The following is a 21,686-nucleotide window of genomic DNA, read 5'->3' as shown; positions in this document are numbered from 1 at the left end:
GATGAAAGTGTTTGAAATATTTACCTGTTTACATGGTCTTGGAATGGAAAACAAGTTGAAAACAAACAAAAAACCCCACACCAACCTCCAGCCCAAAAGCCTGTTGGATTATGTGTTGGGACAGTGGCTTGCAGGTGGGGTCAGAGGAGATGGCACTGAGCCTTGCACCGCTGAGCACCCACCCATGGGTAGGCTTCCTCCTGCCGCAAATAACCGACTGGATGATGCACTGATGGCTCCTTCCCACCGCAGCCCTCTCCTCTCACTCTTCCACAGTGTACTCTATTTAAAAAAAAAAAAGGGAAAAAATAAATTTAGCCTTTTGTAAGATTAGATGTTTCTATGTATTTTAATAATTAAAAAAAAAAATCCTGTTTTGTAACAAAACTTATTTTAAATAAACTGTTAAAGCCAGTCCTCCTGCACTGCTCTTATTTCCCTCCAGCAGGTTTGAGCCCTGCTCGGAGTGGTGCTCCCTCCCCATTGCTGCTTGCACAGCATCTCTCCACAGCTGGAAAAGACCATTAACTCCCTCATTCCACAAGCCTGCCAGCACAGCCCCCCCCCAGTTTGCAGCTATGGAACTCCCTTAATTAGCAGGAGATTGAGTTGTTAAACCCTAAGTAAACCCCAGCACTGCAGCATCTTGCTTCATCTCATGCTTCTCCCAGCTCTGTGGGCTGGAGGAGCTTTTTCACACCTTGGTTGGCTCCAGGCATGGGATTATCACCAGAGAGCGCCCAGGGTGAGGCAGCAAGCAGCTGCAGTGCAGGCAGGACACACATAGTGAGTTTTGGGGTGCTCGCAGCAGGCAGCATCTTCAGCCCCGGTCCTGCTGTCCTGTGATGGCCTCTTGCTGCATGAGCCACCATGAGAGCCACCTCCTCCAGAACCATGGAGCAGAGCAGGATGCTCCCCTTTGGTCCTAAAACTTGACTGTGTTTAGATGAAGGTAAGGGTTGGCTTTAGCGTTCCTGTTGGCCCCACTATACACTCCCACATCCCCAAACACCAGTGCCTGGGTCAGCTCACAGAAAGAAAACCACATAGGCAAGGCACTGCCACCACACCAAGATCTGCTAGAAATTGAGTGGGGAGGAGATCTGCATCAGGCCAGGGAGAAGTAAAAGCTGCAAACAATGACGTTGCTCTTTGGGCTGGGAACTACCCAGCAGAGTGAAACCTCCCCCAGGGTTTCAGCAAGCCACCTGGCTACTGCTGTCTCTCTGCCTCACTCACCACATCCACTTACTCACTGCAGCCTCCCAGCAGGGTGAGAATGGCCAGCTTCCCCATAGGACACGCAGGGACCAGAGCCCTGCTTTCCCTGGACGCTCTCAGCCAGGAGCTGTGCCAAGGTGAACTAACAGTACTACTTCAAGAGATTCAGGCATTTAACACAACTTTTTAAAAAAAGTTACAAATCTTTTAATAAAATTTATTATAAGTTACAGTTTCCTGGAGAACAGGCTCCAGTGTATAAAATGGGAGACAGGCTGGGAGGAGCAGGGGAAGCACCAACAGGAACCTCTTTCCCAACAGGAAAGAAGAAAGAGGGACAGAAAGGTTCTGACAGACATTTATTGGAAAAAAAAAAAAACAAAAACAAAAAACCTTAAGATCAGTCCAGTGGATATAGAAAGACATTAGTCCATGTCCCTCCACCCTCCCAAATCCCTACCCCCAAAGGCAAACACATACGTTAAGTCCTGTTTAAGTCACATATTTTAACAGATCCAAGTAGACCTCAGTTCCCAGCAACAGTCTGAAGATAATCATCTTCTGCAGCCCAGGGTGCCAGCAGGGATTTCTGAGAAGCCAAGAGACAGCCTCCTCTCAATACAGGTCCTTGGGACTACACACCAGGCATGGTGGCACAGTGTCCTGGCTCATGTTTGATGAAGCAAGCCAAAGGGGCCAGTCCCACACAGCAGTGGAAGTCCCTTCTGTAGGGAAAGGGCACTCCACCCCTCAGCAGGCTTTTGTGGGGTGGATGCTGCAGTCCTCAGCGTGCCACTCAAAGAGACCAGGGCCAGCTGGCCCCAGCCCACAGAGCCAAGCGACAAGAACTGACAGCACACATAGGTGAAGGAGGGGTGACAGCAGTCTCAGAGCCCTCCCGTCAGGGAAAGGCCAGCACACAGAGACAGAGCAGCTGAGAGCTCAGATGAAGAGCTGAAATGAAGCTGCTTCCCTACAGGGGCTTTGCAGGGCCCACCAACAGCCAGGTCTCCGCACACAGCACAGATGTCTCTCCACTCAGGTCCTCCATCCAGCCCGTAAGGCACCAGGGCTGGGCAGCGACCAGCCAGTGAGATTCCACTTCCCTACCGTGCTGTGGGGGGGGGAAGATTGACACACAGAGAGAAGTGAAATCCAGCTGCGCCAAGAGCAGAGGGGAGCTTGGCCACCTGTGTTTGCACGTGAGGAGGTGATGGCTGTCACTCCAAGACAGCCATGAGGAGATGCAGTTCCCGGAAGGCACTACCATGGCGGCCACTGAGCCCAGACTTGTTCTTGACAATGTTGCTGATGTTTTTCAGCTGCTTGTAGCACAGCTTGCATTTATGGAGCCTGCAAAAAACAGACAGCAGACACAGCATGAATCCTCAGCTGCTAAAGAGATGTGGTTGTTCCTGTAGCACCAAAGATGCAACTCAAGCAGGAGAGAAAACACAAGCCCTGCAAGTGGCCTGGAAGAGGCTGAAATGTGAGCATGGCTCTGCAGAAACACCATGTATTCAGCCCACATCCTGATGACACAGGAGAATGGCATCCACATAAGGGCTCTTTCACTCCTCTTCTCCCCTTTGGCAGTAAAGTCCAAGGAGGGAGGAGGTGCTGGTTTCAGAGTGCCAGTTCTCAGAGCAGAGCTATCCTGTGAATAAACTGGAAATCCAGGGCCTGGCTGACAACTCATGTGTCTTGTGAGGTAGATGGTGAAGCCACAGGGTGGTTTTACTCCTGACATAATCACACTTTGTTGAGGTATGACTTAATACACAGTGACAGAGGGAAAAGCAGTCCTTGGTCTTTTTCTCAGAGCAGGAAGGTTTGGTGTTTGCAGACAAAAGGGAGGGCATGCCCAGTCTAGTATCATGAGGAGCAAAGCTCACACAAGAGAAAGGCTGGTTCAAAAAGGAAGCAAGTGGAGGTAAGTGCCTCACCTTTCCTCTCTGGTGATGTCCACTCCAACAGAAGGTGGTGCAGCGAGGATGTCTGTGATCAGTGGCAGGAATCTCTGGAGAATGAGTTTCAGGGAGGTGCAGCCAGTCTGCACATAACTGAAAAACAAACAGAGAATTGGGTCCCACTTGAATTTCATTCCTGTCCCCCCAGCACATAGCCCTCACTCACATCCAGTCACTGGGGATAATCTACTCAAATGACCCCCACTCCACCATGTGGAACCTGGTAAGGAGAGCAACAGCCAAGTACCAACACGATCTCGGTTCACGTCAAGACTACAAAGTGAGCCCTTTTGAAAGGTCCTGGCACATACCCTGCAGAGTGGGACCTTTCAGCTCAAGAGCAGAGATGTCCTGCCAAGGGGACTTGGCAGAAGCCTTTCTCCCAGTAGGAAGGCAGAAACTCCATCTTAAGAGAGAGGCTGCATTTTTTTGCCACCTAATGATGAGGTTCAAAGCAGTCTTCCATGTGACCCCAAGGCTGTTGCAGGACTTCATTCCGCTTGTCCCAAGCTGACAGTTTCATTCCCATCAGCGCACAGAGCCCACTTGTTTCACATTGATTTGACCCCTCCTGGCTGCCAGAGCTGCTTTCAGTCCAACACACCTACGCCAAATCTCAACATCCTGCTCTTCTTGCCCGTGCATACTTTCCATCTTTTCCCACACACACTTGGCAGCTCCATTGCTCTTTTCCAGGCATCGTATCAGCATTATACTGTATCTGCTGTGATTTTTCAGGATTTTCTTTCAGCTACAAAATACCCAGTGGAGCTCTCCTATGAATATCCACACCTTGTCCCTCAAGCACATCCATGTTCTTGGGGCCTCACCTTTCATATTTACTTTGGAGTAGTTTTTCTATCTGCGGCAGGATAATAGTACACAAATCCAGCTTCCAGAGAGACCTGAAAAGAAAAGGACGTGTTCTGAGACCAGAGACTGAGACTTTACAAGGCTGAGTCGACACAAATAATGCCTTCTGGCAAAAAAGCCCAGGCAGCGACACTCAAGTTTACTGAGCAAGTTCACTGACTCCCCCTTGTGATAGAAAGTGGCAGGTTCTGACATATTTTATTGATTCTCAGCACAATCACTTTATGAAGCCCCAAGACTTCGATTTTCCTTGCGAGAAATCATTTGCCTACAGAAAGGCCCCATACAACTCCAGCAGTTACTGGCACTGCAGACTTGAAGATCTGACTACAAGCACATGCATTTCATGCTGCCATGGTCACGAGGCAGCTACAATGCAGTGCTCCCAATACCCAGCCAGATGGTTCTCGAGTATCCCAGGGGCTGCCCCCACCCAGGACTCACGCTTTTTGGTTGACAATATTCAAGAGGTCCACAACAACAGACAGATCGTTGATCGCCACTGCAGAGTCCACAGAGTTCTGAGAGAGAAGGGGAAGAAGTCGTCATCTATTACAAAGCTCAAACTAGCTAGGCTAATGCAATTAATATCAAGTGCCACTTTTCAAAAACAAGGTAGAGAAAACATTGAGTTGGCTAGGGAAGAGAAGATAACTCTCACATGAGAAAGTTTTCTCCACATTTCTTTGTGACCATTCAACTGCAGGTGGGACACAGCAGCACTCTGAGGTACACCCCTGGGGATAAAAGCTGTGACACCCTGCATTTTGTGTGAGAGGCAGAATCAGCCCCAGACAAGCCAAAAGAGCTGCTCAGCTGCTCCCCTCATGAGCCTCAAGTATTCTCCACATCCTTGCCTTGATGTCACCAGTGCTCCATACAGCCCGCACGGTGTCCAGATTCTTGTGGCGGCTGGTGAGCACCACACACATGGTCTCATGGCCTTTCCTGATCTGGGACATGGCTTCCTCATCCACAAGCTCGGTCTGGCTTTGGTTTTTCACAGCCTGAAAGTACAGACACCAACAGAGCAGCAATAATAGAGCAGGATGGCACAGAAGGGTAGGAGCTTTCTCTGGCCTAGGTGAGAGCTGATTGAAATGCTCAATTTGTTCTGATTTTACTTACTACATCAATCACAAACATGTTTGGAGCTTTGGAAAAACTCTCAAAATTAAAAAAAACGTAAATTAAAAGTAAGTTTTCAAAACCAATATAGTTTGATTAAGAAATGATTTCATGTAAACCCTTTTTTTTTAATGTGAAACATTCATCTGAAATCAGCAAATTTTATTACAAAGCATAAATCTTACACAATTATTAGGCTGTCAATTTGCCCAAGCCGTGCTGGAACCACTGCTTCCTTTGTTCACATTCAGGGTTTGGGATCATCAGGATGCTCTGGTCCTTCTCCCTTTCTGGGACAGGGAATACCCTCCCAAGAGAAGCCAGAGGCCTCCAAGATGCAAGAGGCAAAGATTCCTGTGAAATAATTATGTATGTGTAATGGTAGACACCAATTTTCTAAATGAATCACTGTCTAGCATGTGGAATTGTTCAGTGTCTCTGTCTCATCCCTTGCTCTCTGCTTTGATAACACATTCTTCATGAGCATGGATCAAGGTTGCTGTGTTCACATCAGCCTGCTGTCATTCACAACGGGGCTGGGTCTAGCAATCCCTGAGGTGATAATTCCACAGGAACTGCAAGTCAAGGCAGTTGGGAGGCAGGAGAGTAAGCTGGCAGGGGAAGCACCAAGTGAGCAGAAGGAAAGCAGGAGGTAATATGTTCTTATTCAATATGGAGGACTGCAGGCTACAGAAAGCACCTAAGACACTTCTGCACCTCAGAGGACCCCCTTTCTGATGCCACTTAATACAGACAGTGGCTGGAAACTTTTGTCCAGAGATACTTACTGGTAGAAAGTCAGAGGCCTTCAGGCCAATGGGCTCATTCCTGGCTGCAGGAATCACTGACGGCTCTGTTCTAGTCAAAGGAGTTGAGGAGGCAATCGGTGGCCTCTGAACCGGATCAGGCTGCAGGAGAAATTGGGATAAAAACTCTAGCAGCAACAGTCTGGCCCTAGTCTGATGTTCTTCTTTTCCAGACCCACCTTCCTCCCTTCCTCTCACAGCAGGGTCCTAATGCAGAAACAGTCTCCAGTTTGCTAGCATAGTTTAAGACCCAATAAAGTATCTCTCAGGTACACACCAAGACGTAATTGAGGTTTGCAGAGAACATGGAGATGCCCCAGCAGAAGTGCCAAGTGCTGTCATTGTTACCAGCATCTAAAATTAGGGCAATGGGCTGTGGCCAGCCTGAAGGCTAAGACAGAATTCTAAAGAAGTATAATGTATCATGGCCCATCAGCTGCTTGCGATTTTGGCAACAAAATAGCCTCAGTTCAAGCACTTGCAGAAATCTGGCACTTGGTTCTCTTCAGAGTGCCCCAATTTTGAGATGCAAGGAGAAACACCACTGCAAGTGTGAGATGCAAACAAAAGCAATGGGGCCATCGCCTGTTGGAGGACTGACCTTCAGTTCTACTGCTCAGACAAGACACATGGCAGGACAAAGACTGGAGCTGCAATTCTACTGCACTTCAGTAAAGGAATCAGCTTGATCAGAAATTATAGTGTCTCCAGCACCCACATATCTTTCACAGCGGGAGCGTGAACAGCTATTAACAGATCATACAGTACGTACAAGTTCTTGCTTTGGCAATGGGGCCTGGACATCTGCAGCTTGGCTGGGCTTCACTGCTTCCTTTGCAGTTACAGGATCTACCAAGATGGAAAGAAGTGGGAAAGCAGAAACTGACTATTCCTTTCAAGGGAAGCTGAGAGCAAAGGTTCTATGTAGCTAGACTAAAAGTAGTCATTTCTGCAGACATGCAACTCTCCCTCTTTTGAGGGCCATTAACCTCATTACCACCAACAGGCCATTTTCATACTCACCATCCTCAGGAGGGGCTGGAAAGGGCTCGTTGTTTTGAGGAGGAGTTCGACCTACAGAAAGAGAGGAAAAAAAAATAATAAACAAACAAACGATGGAGCATCCAAGGCTACAGATTAGCAATAAGTCAACCTTGGAGCTGGGAGATCTCCAACAACTCCACAGATTAGGGTAATCAGTAATACAGCAACCAGAGTTATCTCCTTTAGACCTTGATGCTATTGTTGAGTTTAGTCAAAGGCTTTCAGCCTTCACGGATGGGAGGGACAAAACTGACCCATGTAGTTCATTGCTGCTGTAGAGGTGTGAAGCACAAGAAAAGGCACTGTCACAACAAATTATTTTAGAAAAAAATCACCTCCCACTAAATTGATTTACGTAAGTAAATCCAAATAATGACTATTAATTCCTTAGAAAGAGTATCTCCTTTTTCTCATTTACATAAAGATGAGATACAGGCATTGGCACTGTGTCTCCTAAACAACAATCTCTGCTTTAACAAAACATTTTGCCTTACCTTCTTTAATGGAGGCTGCTGATTTTATACATATCAAAATTCTAAGCTAATAAAGATCCCATCACACAGTAGTCCTTCCGAATCAGGACAGGAAGGCAGCATGCTTACAATGGAGCTCTGCATTCTGAGCCAGGCTTCGACCAGACATCACCACACCCTAGTAAAGGTGCCACCTTTCAGCAGTTCACCGACATAATCTGTAGTTCAGCATCCAAGCACAGAATATTAAAGAAAAGTTTTCTAAACTCTCCCAGTCACAGGTGAAGACTCTATTACAGTAAGCCAAAACTCACTTCTACCAAACCAGCTTAGTGCCTACAGCTCTAATCTAAACACCACTCAAAAGCACAATAAACCCTGGTACTGACAGATAGCGTTCTTGGGCTGAAAGATCTCTTTGTAATCCTCCGGGTTCTGGATCTCAGCCTTTGATTCCTTCTCATCCCGGTCATCTTCACTGCTGGGACTGCGCCTCTCACTCTCCGAGTTGTGCTTCACTCTGCTGTGGAAAAAGAGATGCTGTCAGGGCAAGCCATTTGGACCCTTTCAGAGAGAGGGAGAGCACTAAGCTCCTTGTACATTTCCTTAAAATCTTGAAATTCAACAAGCCAGCAGATACCCTTACCTTTGCGCCTTGCTGCAGCTAGTTGAGGGCCTGTCATAGATGCGGCGAAGGGAGGACCCTGTGGGGGTAGGTGGCACAAAAGGCTCGTCATCCCTGATCAGCCCATGAGGAATAGAATCCGACTTTGTCACTCTGCTGAGATCCACAACGAAGGAAGAGACTGTGCTTTGCGCAAAGGAAACTCCTATCTGCAGAGGCAAAAGGTCAAGGTAATTCACCAGGGATCAGGGTACATGCCTGCCTTTTTGAGAATAGGCATGATGGAGTGACCCTGAGCAACCATGCTTGAGAATTTCTCAGTTGAGTGCTTTGGCTTTTTCAATTCGAAGCTGCCAATGTTTTATGAAAGGCTATGATAAAACTTTTGCCAAGCATAGTTTCTAAATACTGATCAAACCAAGCCCCAGTTGTTTCCTCCAGAAGGCAAAGAGAAACGAAGTGGAGGACAAGGCTGCTGAAAGCAAAAGCACACAAGCTCTAAGCGCTGGGCATATTGCAAGCCCTGGCCACTTATAGTCTGACACGAGCTTAAAGGTCAGAAGGCCTGCAAGGAGGCAGGAGGATTTTATCTCGTCTTTTGCAGCCACCTCCCCCAGTCCCAAGGAGCAGTGGCTTACCAGCTGGTTGTTGCAGATAGATAAGTCGGCGACTTTTCCCCAGTTCACCAAGACCACATCAAAACAGCGCTCTGGCTCCCAGCCGTACACACGCAGCGAATCCTGGAAGCCACTATACAAGCAGCTGCCATCTGGGTTGAAGAGCACACATCTGGGAGGAAGGCAGGTGGAGAATTAGGCCCAGCTTTCCAACCTTGCTCAGTCCCACAAGGACCCCAGGGCTGTATCTCTGACTTCACTGAATACCTCCAGCCCCATCCCTAACAATGAACCTACTGATCTGGTGTTCACCTGGTGGGCCTGTGCAATGTCTCCAGCAGCCCAAACTTCTCCCCAGTAAAGTCTCTTTTAGGAAATCCTCCCTTCACCCCCACTTTAGTCTCTGCCTAGTACACTGCAGTAGGAATTTAATATACCTGACAGGAGTAGCCTCTTCTTCAATACAGCTCACAACTTGAAACTTCTCCAAGTCCCAGAACCGAACAGTCCTGTACACAAAACAGAACAAAAAAAATCAGAGAATCAAGAATCATTTAGGTTAGAAAAGATCTTTAAGATCATCAAGTCCAATCGTAAATTTAACACTGCCAAGTCTACCACTAAACCATGTCCCTAAGCACCACATCTACAGGTCTTTTAAATACCTCCAGGGATGGCGACTCCACCACTTCCCTGGGCAGCCTGTTCCAGTGCTTGACAACCCTTTTGGTGAAGAAATTTTTCCTAATATCCAATCTAAACTTCCCTTGGCGCAACCTGAGGCCCTTTCCTCTTGTCCTATCACTTGTTACTTGGGAGAAGAGACCAACCCCCACCTCACTACAACCTCCTTTCAGGTAGTTGTAGAGAGTGATGAGGTCTTGCCTCAGCCTCCTTTTCTCCAGGCTAAACAACTCCAGTTCCCTCAGCTGCTCCTCATAGGACTTGTTCTCCAGACCCTTCACCAGCTTTATTGCTCTTCTTTGGACATGTTCCAGCACCTCAATGCCTTTCTTGCAGTGAGGGGCCCAAAACCAAACACAGTATTCAAGGTGTGGCCTCACCAGTGCCAAGTATAGGGGGGACACTCATCCCTCTAGAAATCTGCTGTAGGATCCAGTATTGAAATAATATACTAATAGCTAGAATGACTTTTGCTGTTGCACACATATGGTGAACCTACACAGAAGGCTAGTCTAGCTAAGATCCATAAATCCAGCCACAGATACTTAGAAGCTCTGGATATGGATAGGTATTTACAGCTGACCAGAGCTAAGAGGACACCCTGCTAGCTGAGGAGGGCTGCTTGCTGTTCAGAGAGGATGTCAGCTGGATTAGCAAGGTGTTTGAGGCTATTGCATTGTTTTCTAGTATGGCAGAAGGTGCCATCAATTTTGGACAAGAAGGCAAGATCTCCATGTTCTGCGCATCACAGATTTGACGTGCTGCTGGCTAGATGTCAGGTTCTTGCAATGGCAGTTGTGAGTTGTGTAACATTCCTATTTTCTATGTTTCTAAAAGGGAGAGCATCAAGAAAAAGAACTGACATATACTATTCCCTTCTTTCTCCCTCCTCTTACATACCTGTCAGAGCTGCCAGAAGCCAAAAGGTATTCATTAGGGTGGAATTCAACAACGTTTACTGGGCCGGTATGTCCTGTAAACTCATACATTATCTTCCCAGCAGCCAGATCCCAGAGCTGGAAGAAGGAAAGAACAAAGAGACTCTTGAAAAGATTTAATGTTAGAGAATTCCAATACACTTCAGATTTCCTTATACCGGCAACCTTATAACACTTCTCCCTCTCCAAGAACAGACTCAAGTTTGTCAAAGAAAGCAATGATCAGGGAAGGAGTACCGTCCCAGTCACTTAAGGCTGCATTTTTTCTTTTTTTCTTCTTTTTTTTTTTTTCTGGCATGCTCTTTTAAATTTTTCATTTAGTTTTATTTCCTAGTTTAACCCCTAGAAGCTTCTGGTATATATTTAGAGACTGGGATAAAATACAGCAGTTCCACCTGTCCCCACAGATTAAATCTCAAAAGTGAACAAACAAAAATCCAAAAGCTCTGAATCCTTTCACAATTCATTCTTCCTGTGCTCTAGTCTCCACTGAAAAAAAAACAGAGTGAAATGACTGATCAGTTTATTTCGTATGAAACTCAAAACAAAAATCAGTCCTTTGTCCACATTCCTCCATACCACACCTGAAACAACTGAAGTCACTGCTTCTGTCGATAATTCCTTCTCTTGCTCTGCTCAGTCCTGACAGGACTTTTCAGACTGATAATCATGTGCAGTGTGTATGATAACACACTCCTACTGAGCTAACTGAGCAGAGCCAGAAATTGGTATGGTGAAGCAACGTGCTGTGGACAACACATTCTGTAACATTTACGGAGACAACCAAGGCCAATGTTCAGGTATCACAACTCTACCACTATCAAAACTTGAACCGTCATGTGCATAGAGCCAACGTGTCTGTTGGATAAGCGTATTTCAACATGTGCAGCTCTTTTCTGGATGTTGTGGGCCACTGGACATGATCCTCAGACAGCCTGGTACCTGCAAAGCCACAGGGCTCAGCCCGCTGCCTAATGAAATAAAGGTGTTTATGAGCGAGTGCTGGTAATGCCTGGTAAAAAGATGATCCCAGCATTCCTATGTGCCACAAGCACATAAGGAGAGTGTCACAATAAATTACCTTTACAGTGTGATCAGCAGCAGCAGAGGCCAACCACTTCCCATCAGGACTAAAGCGGAGACATCGAACTGCTTCTGTGTGACCCTGAAATGAGAAAACCGAATATTATTTTCTTTTTTTTTTTTCCCTTCCTTAGAGGGAATTCTGGCTTTTATCTTTCAATCCTTTACAATAAAATAAAACCAAGTAACTGTTTCACAAAGTCCACAGCTTGCAGAATGCCGAACACTACATTGAAGGGCTACAGTCATCCACACTAAATGCATGTAATCTCTCTCATCTAGAGATTTCTGGCATCAGTTTAAGTATGGTAAATACAGATCTGGTTTAATAAGAATCAATTTTAAATTACACAGATTTATGGGTGGTTAGATAGAAGTGCTGTGCCTTTAAGTTGGTTTCTAAATTAAATTAATATACAGCAAGTTCTTTGGGTAGAAAAAGGCCCCAAGAATAGAACCATCTCGGTGCAGAGGGGACTTGCATGGCAATATCAGCCACAGTATAAAGAAACACTCATGGATGCTCTCCATCCCCCACTGAAGCCAACCAGACTGTAGTACATTAACTCCTATGATATCCATTTCATATTCCCATACATTTCACAGAGGCCTGCAGAGGTTTGCCACGCCACTTCACAAATCATGCAAATCATATTTTCATACTGGAAAACTATGAAGTTAATTGTACATAATCACTTTAAGGTTTTCTCACAAATCCTTGACAGGAATCTTTCTCCCCTCTTCACCTGAAAGCCAATGAAGCATTTTACCTTGTACCTGAAGACACAGCCTTTTCTTCTTACATCCCAGAGCTACAGGGAAGAAAAGCAAATGAAAGATATACTTAGAGCAATATGTGGGGAGCTCAAGAGTCCTGTCAGAACAAGAGCTCTCCCTGTCACCAAGCTGATCGACACTGCAGAATGAAAACACTGAAGGGGCTGTTGAACCCCTCTTTCCTTCAGGGGTATTTCCTAACATAATTCCCCAAGTAAGAATCACTTCTGTAAGGTATTTCTTACTACAAAAGCTCAGTTCCTACAGTCAAATACCAGCCTGATGAAGCAGATGCAATCCACAGCAATCAGGACCTCTGCACTTGCTGACACCAAGTCTCAGCTGGCACCTTACTCAGAGACACATTCCACAACAGAGGAGTCACACTCATGAACCACCACTGTGAAAATACATGCACGAATTTCCCAAGCACTTGCAAATACACCTGCCCACACACATGGAAATGATGATGTACAGCATCTACCAACAGCTTGGCACAAAACATGTTCTGGCACTCTTCAAAACAAAGATGCTGCAAGTAAAGAGGGCAATCTCTAAGGGAAGCTGGATTTTACCTTAATGTTTGTGTCCAAAGAGCCAGATGCCACAAAGCTTCCAAAAGGATGGAAATCAAGGCTGCAGATATTCGCTTTGTGACCAAGTAAGGTACGAAGAACTGGGAAAAGAAGAAGCAGAGGAGGGAGAAAGGATAGGGAGCAAATATTTAGTAGTCCGTTTTCCCCAGACACCATGCAGAAGTTTAATCATACTATCCACACCATAAAGCACACGCTAATACAACACACATTAGACGCGCTACATGTTGTTTATTCATCTGTATACATTATTTTATGGAAATGTTTCTGACTTTACCCTTGCAATGCAAAGAAACAGCAATAGAGGGCCCATATTCAATGATCCTAAGGAAAGTCCTGTCCTTAGGCATGGAAACTATGATTAAAACTCCAAAGGTCTCCATTCTGAAAATAAAGCTAAAAAGCCACACTTCGAGGCAGCTGTCAGGCAGTGTATCTTTCCACTTGTCACAAAGAGAACAAAATGGAGAGGAGGGAGGAAGAGTTTTAGCCAGGAAGTGAAAGGGACATTTCATTGCCTGCATGGTTCACCTTGCAGCTATTAGAGAGACCCTTTCCCGGGACTCTGCACCCCCATCCAGGCACAAACCTGACTTCACCTCCTGGGTACCAATATTATCCCTGGACTCCTTCAACTGCCCCTGGCAAGAAGCATCCCAAAGACCGGGAAAGGATGCTTGGGAAGCATGAGACAAAGAAACGATCACAGTGGTTCAGCAAGTCATCAACCAAGTAACATCCCTTGTAATTCTGGAAACCAGAAAGGACCAGTAGAACTGGTACACCATATCTCTGAAAGCAGACACAAATGCAGAACTCAACTTCGAGGAAGAAAAATTGCTCAGATAACAACACGGGCAATCTCTCTCTATCATCCATCATCTGGAAGAGTCTGATGATTCCCTGGGCAGAAATTAGCTCTTGAGCCAGACCTGGAGTGGTCATTTGCACAGACACTGGCACATAGGTCTCCTGTTAAATTCAGCCAGATCAGTTTCTCTCCACTGGTAGAGCCAAACTATTTTATAACTGAACTGATTCTAACTGTCTGAATGACAGAAGTGCTTTTTATTATTTATGCCACCTGCTGCTCACCACCTTGGCTCAGCCAGTGTAAGTCTATTTTCATTACACATTCTTTCTATGAACAAGCAGCAACCTATGAGAAATATTCAGTCATTTTATGGTATTCCTGCTGGAATGCACTCAAGTGATTCATGATACCTTTGCAAACTTATTCTAGGATTTGAGAAAAATGCAATAAATAAAGAATGACTCAACAGTTGGCCTTTAAAGGGTCAGAGCTTGATGAGTTCATAGCTTTTATGATTTATTAAAAATCAGGTGTTTGTCTATTTATATGGTCATGCAAGAGCAGAAGAGGAGAAAAATTATTTGAGGAAATAAAGAAAAGTTAGAACCTAAAAAGGAGAACAAGAGGTCAGCAACCGGGGGAGTCCTGGACTTGTGCAGATCCTAATATACTTTAAACTTCCAATCTGATTTTAGATCCTTTTATTAAGATTGACAATTTTCAGCTGAGACTCTGAATACAAATTCTATATGCCCAGTTACTCCATACATGCATGGAACCTGATCTGGAATATAGATTTCAACACACTTGGGTCAAAACCTAGAAACTAGTTCCTTAAATCAGTCTCCACAATACATGTACAAATTTCTGCTCGAGCATGCATACACAGCTCTACAGACTCAGTAGGAAGTGCATAAAAGCCCTCCAAGAGGGATGGAAATTAAGACGAAAGCAATGCCAGGCTCCTGTTCCTTCTTAAGCTGGGAACCTTCTGGGTCAGCATAGATATTAAGCATAAGGATACTCCAAAAAGCATGCATTAACAGAAGTGAAAACTCATGGAAACATACTTTTGGCAGCTTCCAGGTCCCAAACTCGAATGGACCCTGACTGGGACCCTGCAACAATGAGCTCCTCATTCGTATTGATCTGTAGGCTCTCAATGGGCGTTGTATGGCCCGTCAAGCTCTGCAAAGAAAACCATGAGTCACAATTAACAGCTACTGACACAGCCCTGTCCACAGTGGCATTGTTCATACCCAATTGGTAAAGGAAGTATGTAGTCATGAGTTGGGACCACCTGGTTGTGCCACTGGTCCTTTTTCCTCATCAGCTACCAATACAGTAGAGCACCCTAAAGACCTTCACTGCATATAGCACTGTGCATGTATCTTCCATGTTATCCCACTTTCTGGGGCACACTGACTAATTTTTAAAGGATGCATCAACAGAGACATGGGTAGTTAAACATTAGGTGTGGATGCCCAGACAAGGTTGACACATGCTTACATTATAAAAATTATGCTGTGCAAGCACAACAGCACCGTGTTTGCTCTAAATGGGTCACGTAAGTGTCATGAACCGGTTACAAAATCAAAGTAAAAGCAGGACTACTTTGAAACCTTCACGTAAGCAAGGAGCCATACGTTGCTGCCAACAATGGGTGTCACAGTGATAACTTGGTGCTATTACTGAAGTATTAACTTCAGGCATAAGGTAGTAATTCACATGTATGCAGTTTCTTTCACCCTTGAGCACCTAAAAGCTTACAAATTACATAAGTATTTTGAAAAAGCCAGTATTTAATTAAAATATAAGAATATTTAAAACTAGCTCTAGAAAGCCAATACCACTATTGCAGAGTTTTTGCTTGTCGATTAAGCAATATGCCGTGCTTTACTCCATCCTCAAACAGGTCTTTTTAAATAGCTAAGCTAGCTCTGTGCCCCCCACACACATTCAGAGGCTGGGAACACCAGTTGAAAGCTGCCTGTTCTGATGGGGCTTTCTTAGGATTTCACATGCAACTGAAATCCTCTACATACTCTACAGCTGCAACTGTCACTGCTTAGTGAAAAACAGAACTCAAACTTGAACCAAGTTGCAATGCTACTTGAAAAGTTCCTCTTCTCCCTCTTCCCCAACACATAAACATCTGGAATCCTAACAATATAAACACAAAAGATGAATTTCAGAGGACAAAATATATAGCACAATCCCAAAAATCAAGATTCTTTTGGTATACAAGAATTGCAGAAGTCCTCAGCAGCTCCAGTCAGTCTCTGCCTCTCAAACACCAGCTTCTAACATCTGTGGTTCCCAGGAAGTGCAGGAGAGCTACAGCTCTCTGCTCCCACTGAAAGGGTACGGAGATATTTAGTCCTTCAACCTTCCTCATTGTGGAAGGCAATACTCTGGTTTCAAACGACTGTCATGCCACCACCAATAGCCTGGAAAGACCAGCTTAACTACATTATGCAAGAAGCACAACACTACCAAAGATGAGCAACAACTTTTGCACCCATTTCGACCTCTTTATACAGTAAATAAATGGAAAAATAAAGTACACGCATTCTCCTTTTAGCCTTTTTGGTCCTACTTTCCCGATTTCTTCCTCACAAGGTTCACAATGGCTAGCGAAATGCTTTCCATAACACAACATTACTGTGTGTTAATTAAACTAGCGACAAGGGACACTTGCTAAAGACGGTTTTCCACAACACCCACTCAAAGCAAAGATGCAGGACAGACATCTGTAAATATATTTATGGTGCGCTTTAGTGGTCACTTCTGGAGTAACCCTACTCTTTGTAACACACTACACCCAGCATTACTCTTCCCCAGCCTACAGGTAAGTTAACAAACTATTCTGACATACTTTGTGCTGACAGTTAGTGACTGTGGCACAGGTGGGTACACATCCTGCTGGGGATGTTTCCTACTGTGAGGGCAAACTCCAAGGTATAAAACTGGCCCCTGCATCCTGCACTATAAAACTAGCTGATCTCATACAAAACTCTGCATTTAATTATTTGTAGCCTGGTAACAGAAGGCACAATGTTCATTATCTGAGCAAGCACTGGCCCTGCTGAAGCAGCCAGCCATCCCAGATTCTCTCCGGACCAGTGGTCTCACCAGTTACCAAATTCTGTCCCTATCTTTAGCTAGAATCCAGTCACCCAGCTTTGTGTTGGTAAACTCTATTCACAAGTCTGACAGGCTACAACCCAGTAATCTTTTCCCTCATTCCCCACCCTCCATACCTCAGAATTAATATTCCCATCCCGCAAAAGTTGAAAACAGGCCTGTTCTTACCATGATGCAGTTGGGCTTGTTAACTGACCATATGTTGACCCGACAGTCATCTCCTCCAGTTGCTAGCAGCCGGCCTGAACTTTTTCCCAGGACTAGTGAGGACACATTGCTGCTGTGAGCCGTGATCTCTTCTGCACAAAACAAAGCAAACTTATTACAGACTAGTATAACAATTTTCATCCCATCCCTCCCAAAGGACTAAAAAAATACTCTTCCTCCAGAAAAACTTTCCAGTTTCCACTGCACAAGCTGCAGCAGTCCACTGTTCAGATAAGAAGTCACACTATTATCTTGCTCGAAACAGTCTTTCTTGGCTCTGCCTGCTGTACTTAAGACATTTGCTGACCAAGCTTCACAACTCCAGTGCTCACATAGCTTACAAAAAGCATCTTCTCTCACTAGCAGCTCAGTAGCTTTTAAAGATTTGCTCAGCTATGGCAATGTGCTCACAGAATCTGCATTACCTTCGGTACCCGGGTGGGTCTCCGAAAGCCAAGCTGTCCAAGAAGCTGCAATAACATGCAGCAGCCAGAGTCACCTAGCGAAAGGCTGGCTAATCCCGTTTTAGAAAACAGCAGCAGACTGTCCAACCTAAGAGGAACTGGCAGATTAGCAGCAGTACAGTTTGTTACCTTACACAGAAAAAAAGTCAGACTCAGCAGCAGGGATAGGTGGAGCTCCCTTTTCTGAGCTTTGGCAGAGGCTTTGCTACGTTCCCACTATGTAACACTAGTGAAACTTAGCAATGCAAAGTGTGAAACTGTGACAAAGGAAGGGTGAATATATATCCGAAAGTGCACAAAACAACAAATGCGATTGATGCTAAAAGACTGTTAAATTGGGGGCTGAGGCAAAGCTCTGATACTGAGAGGGCTTCGCAATGACAGAACTCCAAGGAAGCCTCATCATAAAGAAACAAGTATAGGGCAAAAGAGAAACCAAATGAGCATCTTTTCTTAGATACCTGATTTTCGCAACAGATTTTTAAATCCACTCAAATTTTTGGCAGGGGCTTTGTGGTAGACGTATTTACCAATTTCTTCCTCTTACAGTTCTCTTCTCTGAAAGTTCACGGGATTTGCATGCCTAATAGTTATGAAACTTGTTTATAAAAAGGCTAGGTAGCAATCAATTCAGCTTTCCTTCGGATTGTTTTGGTGGGAGGAGTAATTTGATCATTTTACACACAACACTAATCCAAAAGGATATTAGATGGCTGCAATAGTAATTACAGGTACTTTGATCTCAAGCTCTCAGAGTGCGTTTTTGAAAGCAAAACTGCGCAACTTTCACTTTAGCTGGAGAAACACCTTTCAAATTACAAAGGTAACTGGACCACAAATTACATGAGAAGAGCAAATCTGAAAAGATGCTTGTATTGTGTCGAAAGACCCATCTTCCATATGACAATGCTAAAGTATGTATGTATACAAACACTTGAAGGTAACAAACAATACAATTAGTATTAATAGACCAACTCGCTAGTTAAAATTGAAAGGATAGATGCTGAGCATTGCTGGTAAAATGAGTGCATCAGCAGCTCCACTTTTTTCCCTCCTCTTGATTTCGTTCTTAATAATATATTGTAAGTTTAAAAGTCATTGCTGAAGCATTCAAGCCTCTGTTCGTAAAAGGCAGGTTATAACCTGACGCCAGCCTCGGCCAGATAGCCTCATCCGCTCCCCCAGGGAAGTGACAATTTCCTTAAACCCACAAACTTTTTTTTTTTTAATGAACCATTCGTCACCAGATATCAACCACCAACTCGGTAATACTAAGCTCCTAATTAGCATCGCTGGAACATTTCTAACATTTGGAACGCCTCTTGCTCTAAAGAGGATGCTAAGATGGGGCAGAGCCTAGCAAAAATGAAGATCAAGAACAACTGCCCACTTAAACAGAATGGGGATTGATCGACTTCCAACTTTCCCTAGAGTTTCAGGGATGAGAAGATAACACAGCAAACTGGCTTTCTGCTCAAAAAGATATGAAATTACTAAGTCAGTTATCTCAGCTCCCTTACTGTGTTAGCAGTCAAGGATACTGTATTTCTGCTAGCCATCTTCTAGACCCCAAATCACTGGTCTAACGCTCACACTTCTGAATAGCTGATCACTTCCCACTGCTTCTGAGCATTCCTCAACAGCCCCTGTGAAATTACTCATCAGTGACCAGGGAAGCAGCTATAAATCAAGAGTTGGCAACTGCTTACTGCTCCTTCTGAGGAAAAACAATGGACGTAAAAGCAGCAGATTCTTGCTGTCTCTTGCAAAGCAATTTCAAGAGAATGAGACCTACAGGCCCTGCAAAGATCACCTCATCCCTCCTGCAGCAAAGAGCTCAGTGCACCTCCTGTAACAAGTGAGCAGCAATGAAGGGCAACCCCAAATGGGCTAACCTGACACCGAGGGAACTCTTCGCTGCAGCCTCAGCTCTGAAGGGGTGTTTCCATCACCCCCGTTCTTGTACTACATGAGAGTCACATGGGGTTAGCTAGAAATTTAGGATAGCATTACAGCAACTAATCAAAAAAAATACAGGCCATGACCCTTTGATACTCGCAATGACAAGGTCCTACGCTATCCCACTATGCTGCCATGTTTCCAAAAAGGATTTCTGGGAGCTAAAAATTATACAGTCAGCAACGTGGAAAGAGGCACCCACACCCAAGGCAGGGATTAGCTGGTTCCTATCACAAACCGCCCCTTCCACCCCCCCCTTCCAGCCGGGGAGACTCCTCTGCCCTCTCTCGGGAGAGCAGCCCGGCGACACTCACGCAGCTTCCAGGCCGTCTTAGTGGTGACGGCCACAGCCATGTCTCACTCCGCGCGGCGTCTCTCCGACGGGCAGGCCAGAAGCGCCTTCCTCCTCCCGGCGAGGCTCCGCCGCCCGGCCCTGCCTGGGCCGCCTCTCCGCCGGCGCGTCCTACCGCCGCCGGGCCATCCGCCCGAGCTTCCCCGGCCGCCCTGGAGGCAAAAAGCAAAAAAATAAACGAACCGCCGGCCGGGGTTACGGCGAGGGCCCCGTCACCCTGGGCCGAGGAGCGGGGAAGGCCGCGCAAGGCGGCGGCGGCGGCGCGGGGCGAGGCCTCACCGCTGATGACCATCACGGTAGCGACGGGCCAGCGGGGAGCCCCCCGGGCGGTACCGGGAGAGGGGGGGCGGGCGGGAAAGCGCTCCTCGGGCCGCCGCAGCCTCGGCGGGTGATGAGGAGCAGCGGGCGGCGCCCGGAGCTGCCGCGGGGACGCTTGAACGTTGGTGGCGGCGCTCGGCGGGGCCCGCCCGGCCGCCCCGGCTCTACCGGCGGCGGCTCGACCCCCCCTCCCCCCCCAACCCCGGCGGCGGCGCCGCCACCTGACAACCGGCCCCTCACAACAAACCTCGGCCGCGCCCCGCCTCCGCCCGGCCGCCGCCAATCAGGGCCGCTGCCCGCCGCCAATCGCCGACGTCGCTGAGCCCCGCCGCGCCGAGCAGGGCGGTTACCGGGTTTCTGCATGCCGCTCGGCCAATAAGAACTGAGGGAGGGGCGGTTGCCTTAGCGACCGTAGAGCGGCCGGCCATTGGCAACGCAGCTTCTTGGCGGAGCCTTTCAAGCACGGCCAATAAGGAGGGCGGTGCGCGGCGGCTGCGGGGCCGCCATTTTGCGGCGCGGCGGGGCGGAGCCGGGCCGCCCTGAGGGGCGGTGTCGGAGAGCGGCGCCGGGTGCTGCCGCTTGTCGGCCGATGGGGGGGCTGCAGTGGCCGTTTAGCCTGGAGCTTCCGTGGGGGCGGCCGAGAGGCTCTTCCCAGGCTCGCTACTTCAGGGCCCGCCGGCGGCGAGGCGCTTGTGCCCCGGGCTGTGGCCGGTGTATCTCCAGGAGGCGATTGCCCTCGCCGGGTGTCACGGACGCAGCCCTGGCTCCCGCCCCGCACCCCCCTTCCCCCCCCCCGTCTTATCTGTATCTTTTTGCCAGGCAACGCCGGCACCAGCTCCTCTGACTCCTGCTGCCCCCCGGCGAGTCAGGCCCACCGGGGCCACGGGTCGTTTTTCCTCCCAGGGGAGCCGTGCTGGGCGCTCTCACACCCTGGCTGAGGTGGAGTCTCTTCTGCACTTTTCTCCCTCTCTCTGAAGCCAATTATTCCATCAAAAGAGGAAATCAAATTAGTTTGATGCTAGTCCTTGATAATATGTATTAGCTGATTTTTTTTTTTTGGCAGCTGCTATGTCCCTAGTGCCTGTAAAAGGATTTTTAAATTAATTTGTTCTGGTGTCTTTTCTGGTATTGAACTAACACTGATGAGTTCATATCCACAGGCTGGCTTGCTCCTTTTTTCTTTCTGTTCAGAGATCTTAGGGTCTCCTTTCTCCCCAGCTCCCTAGGCCTTCAGCAGTTCACAGTCCTTGTGATTTGGAAATTGTTTTGGCTAGTTCTTGAAATTCCTGATGTTCCTTTTCAGTAGCGTGTTCTTATCTGAATACCTCTTTATCTCAAAGAGTGAGCTGTTTCTGAGCTTTCCCCTTTCCTGGCTTGTTTCTATCTGTGCTAGGTCGCCACATTAGCCAAGCATTGATAGAGGGATACAGAGCTGTCAGAAACTGTGTGAAATACGCAGCTGCTGTGGTGGTCCAACAGCTTGGAACACCATGTGCTGTTGTGAAACATCTCAGAGTTCCAAAACTGGGAGCTGGGAGGCCCGGGCAGACCCAGGGATTTGCAGCAGTAGGTGTCAAACACTGCAACTGT

General features: G+C 46.7%; 1 protein-coding gene across 5 annotated transcripts; it reads right to left on the bottom strand.

Annotated features, from left to right (window-relative positions):
* Positions 1 to 408: 408 nt before the first annotated feature.
* On the bottom strand, positions 409 to 20,358 carry KATNB1 (katanin regulatory subunit B1). Of its 5 annotated transcripts, none has more exons than XM_075040583.1 (20): positions 20,344 to 20,358; positions 19,741 to 19,930; positions 16,965 to 17,095; positions 14,720 to 14,837; positions 12,815 to 12,915; positions 12,233 to 12,274; positions 11,461 to 11,544; positions 10,342 to 10,457; positions 9,195 to 9,266; positions 8,779 to 8,929; positions 8,162 to 8,349; positions 7,905 to 8,038; positions 7,022 to 7,072; positions 6,771 to 6,847; positions 5,981 to 6,100; positions 4,922 to 5,071; positions 4,509 to 4,585; positions 4,022 to 4,096; positions 3,168 to 3,284; positions 409 to 2,574 (listed from the first exon to the last, which is right to left on the bottom strand). In XM_075040583.1, exons 2-20 carry the CDS (start codon positions 19,778 to 19,780, stop codon positions 2,442 to 2,444), a joined length of 1,977 nt encoding a protein of 658 aa, XP_074896684.1. In that variant the 5' UTR covers positions 19,781 to 19,930; positions 20,344 to 20,358; the 3' UTR covers positions 409 to 2,441. The 5 variants fall into 5 exon arrangements, with proteins under 5 accessions (XP_074896684.1, XP_074896685.1, XP_074896683.1 ...); XM_075040584.1 differs by lacking the exon at positions 20,344 to 20,358 and adding an exon at positions 20,058 to 20,323 and having other exon boundaries at positions 7,905 to 8,035; XM_075040582.1 differs by lacking the exon at positions 20,344 to 20,358 and adding an exon at positions 20,058 to 20,322.
* Positions 20,359 to 21,686: the final 1,328 nt, after the last annotated feature.

Source organism: Buteo buteo, chromosome 11, assembly GCF_964188355.1.
Source record: "Buteo buteo chromosome 11, bButBut1.hap1.1, whole genome shotgun sequence".
NCBI classification, from domain to species: domain Eukaryota; kingdom Metazoa; phylum Chordata; class Aves; order Accipitriformes; family Accipitridae; genus Buteo; species Buteo buteo.
This window is presented reverse-complemented; position numbering and strand designations above follow the sequence as displayed.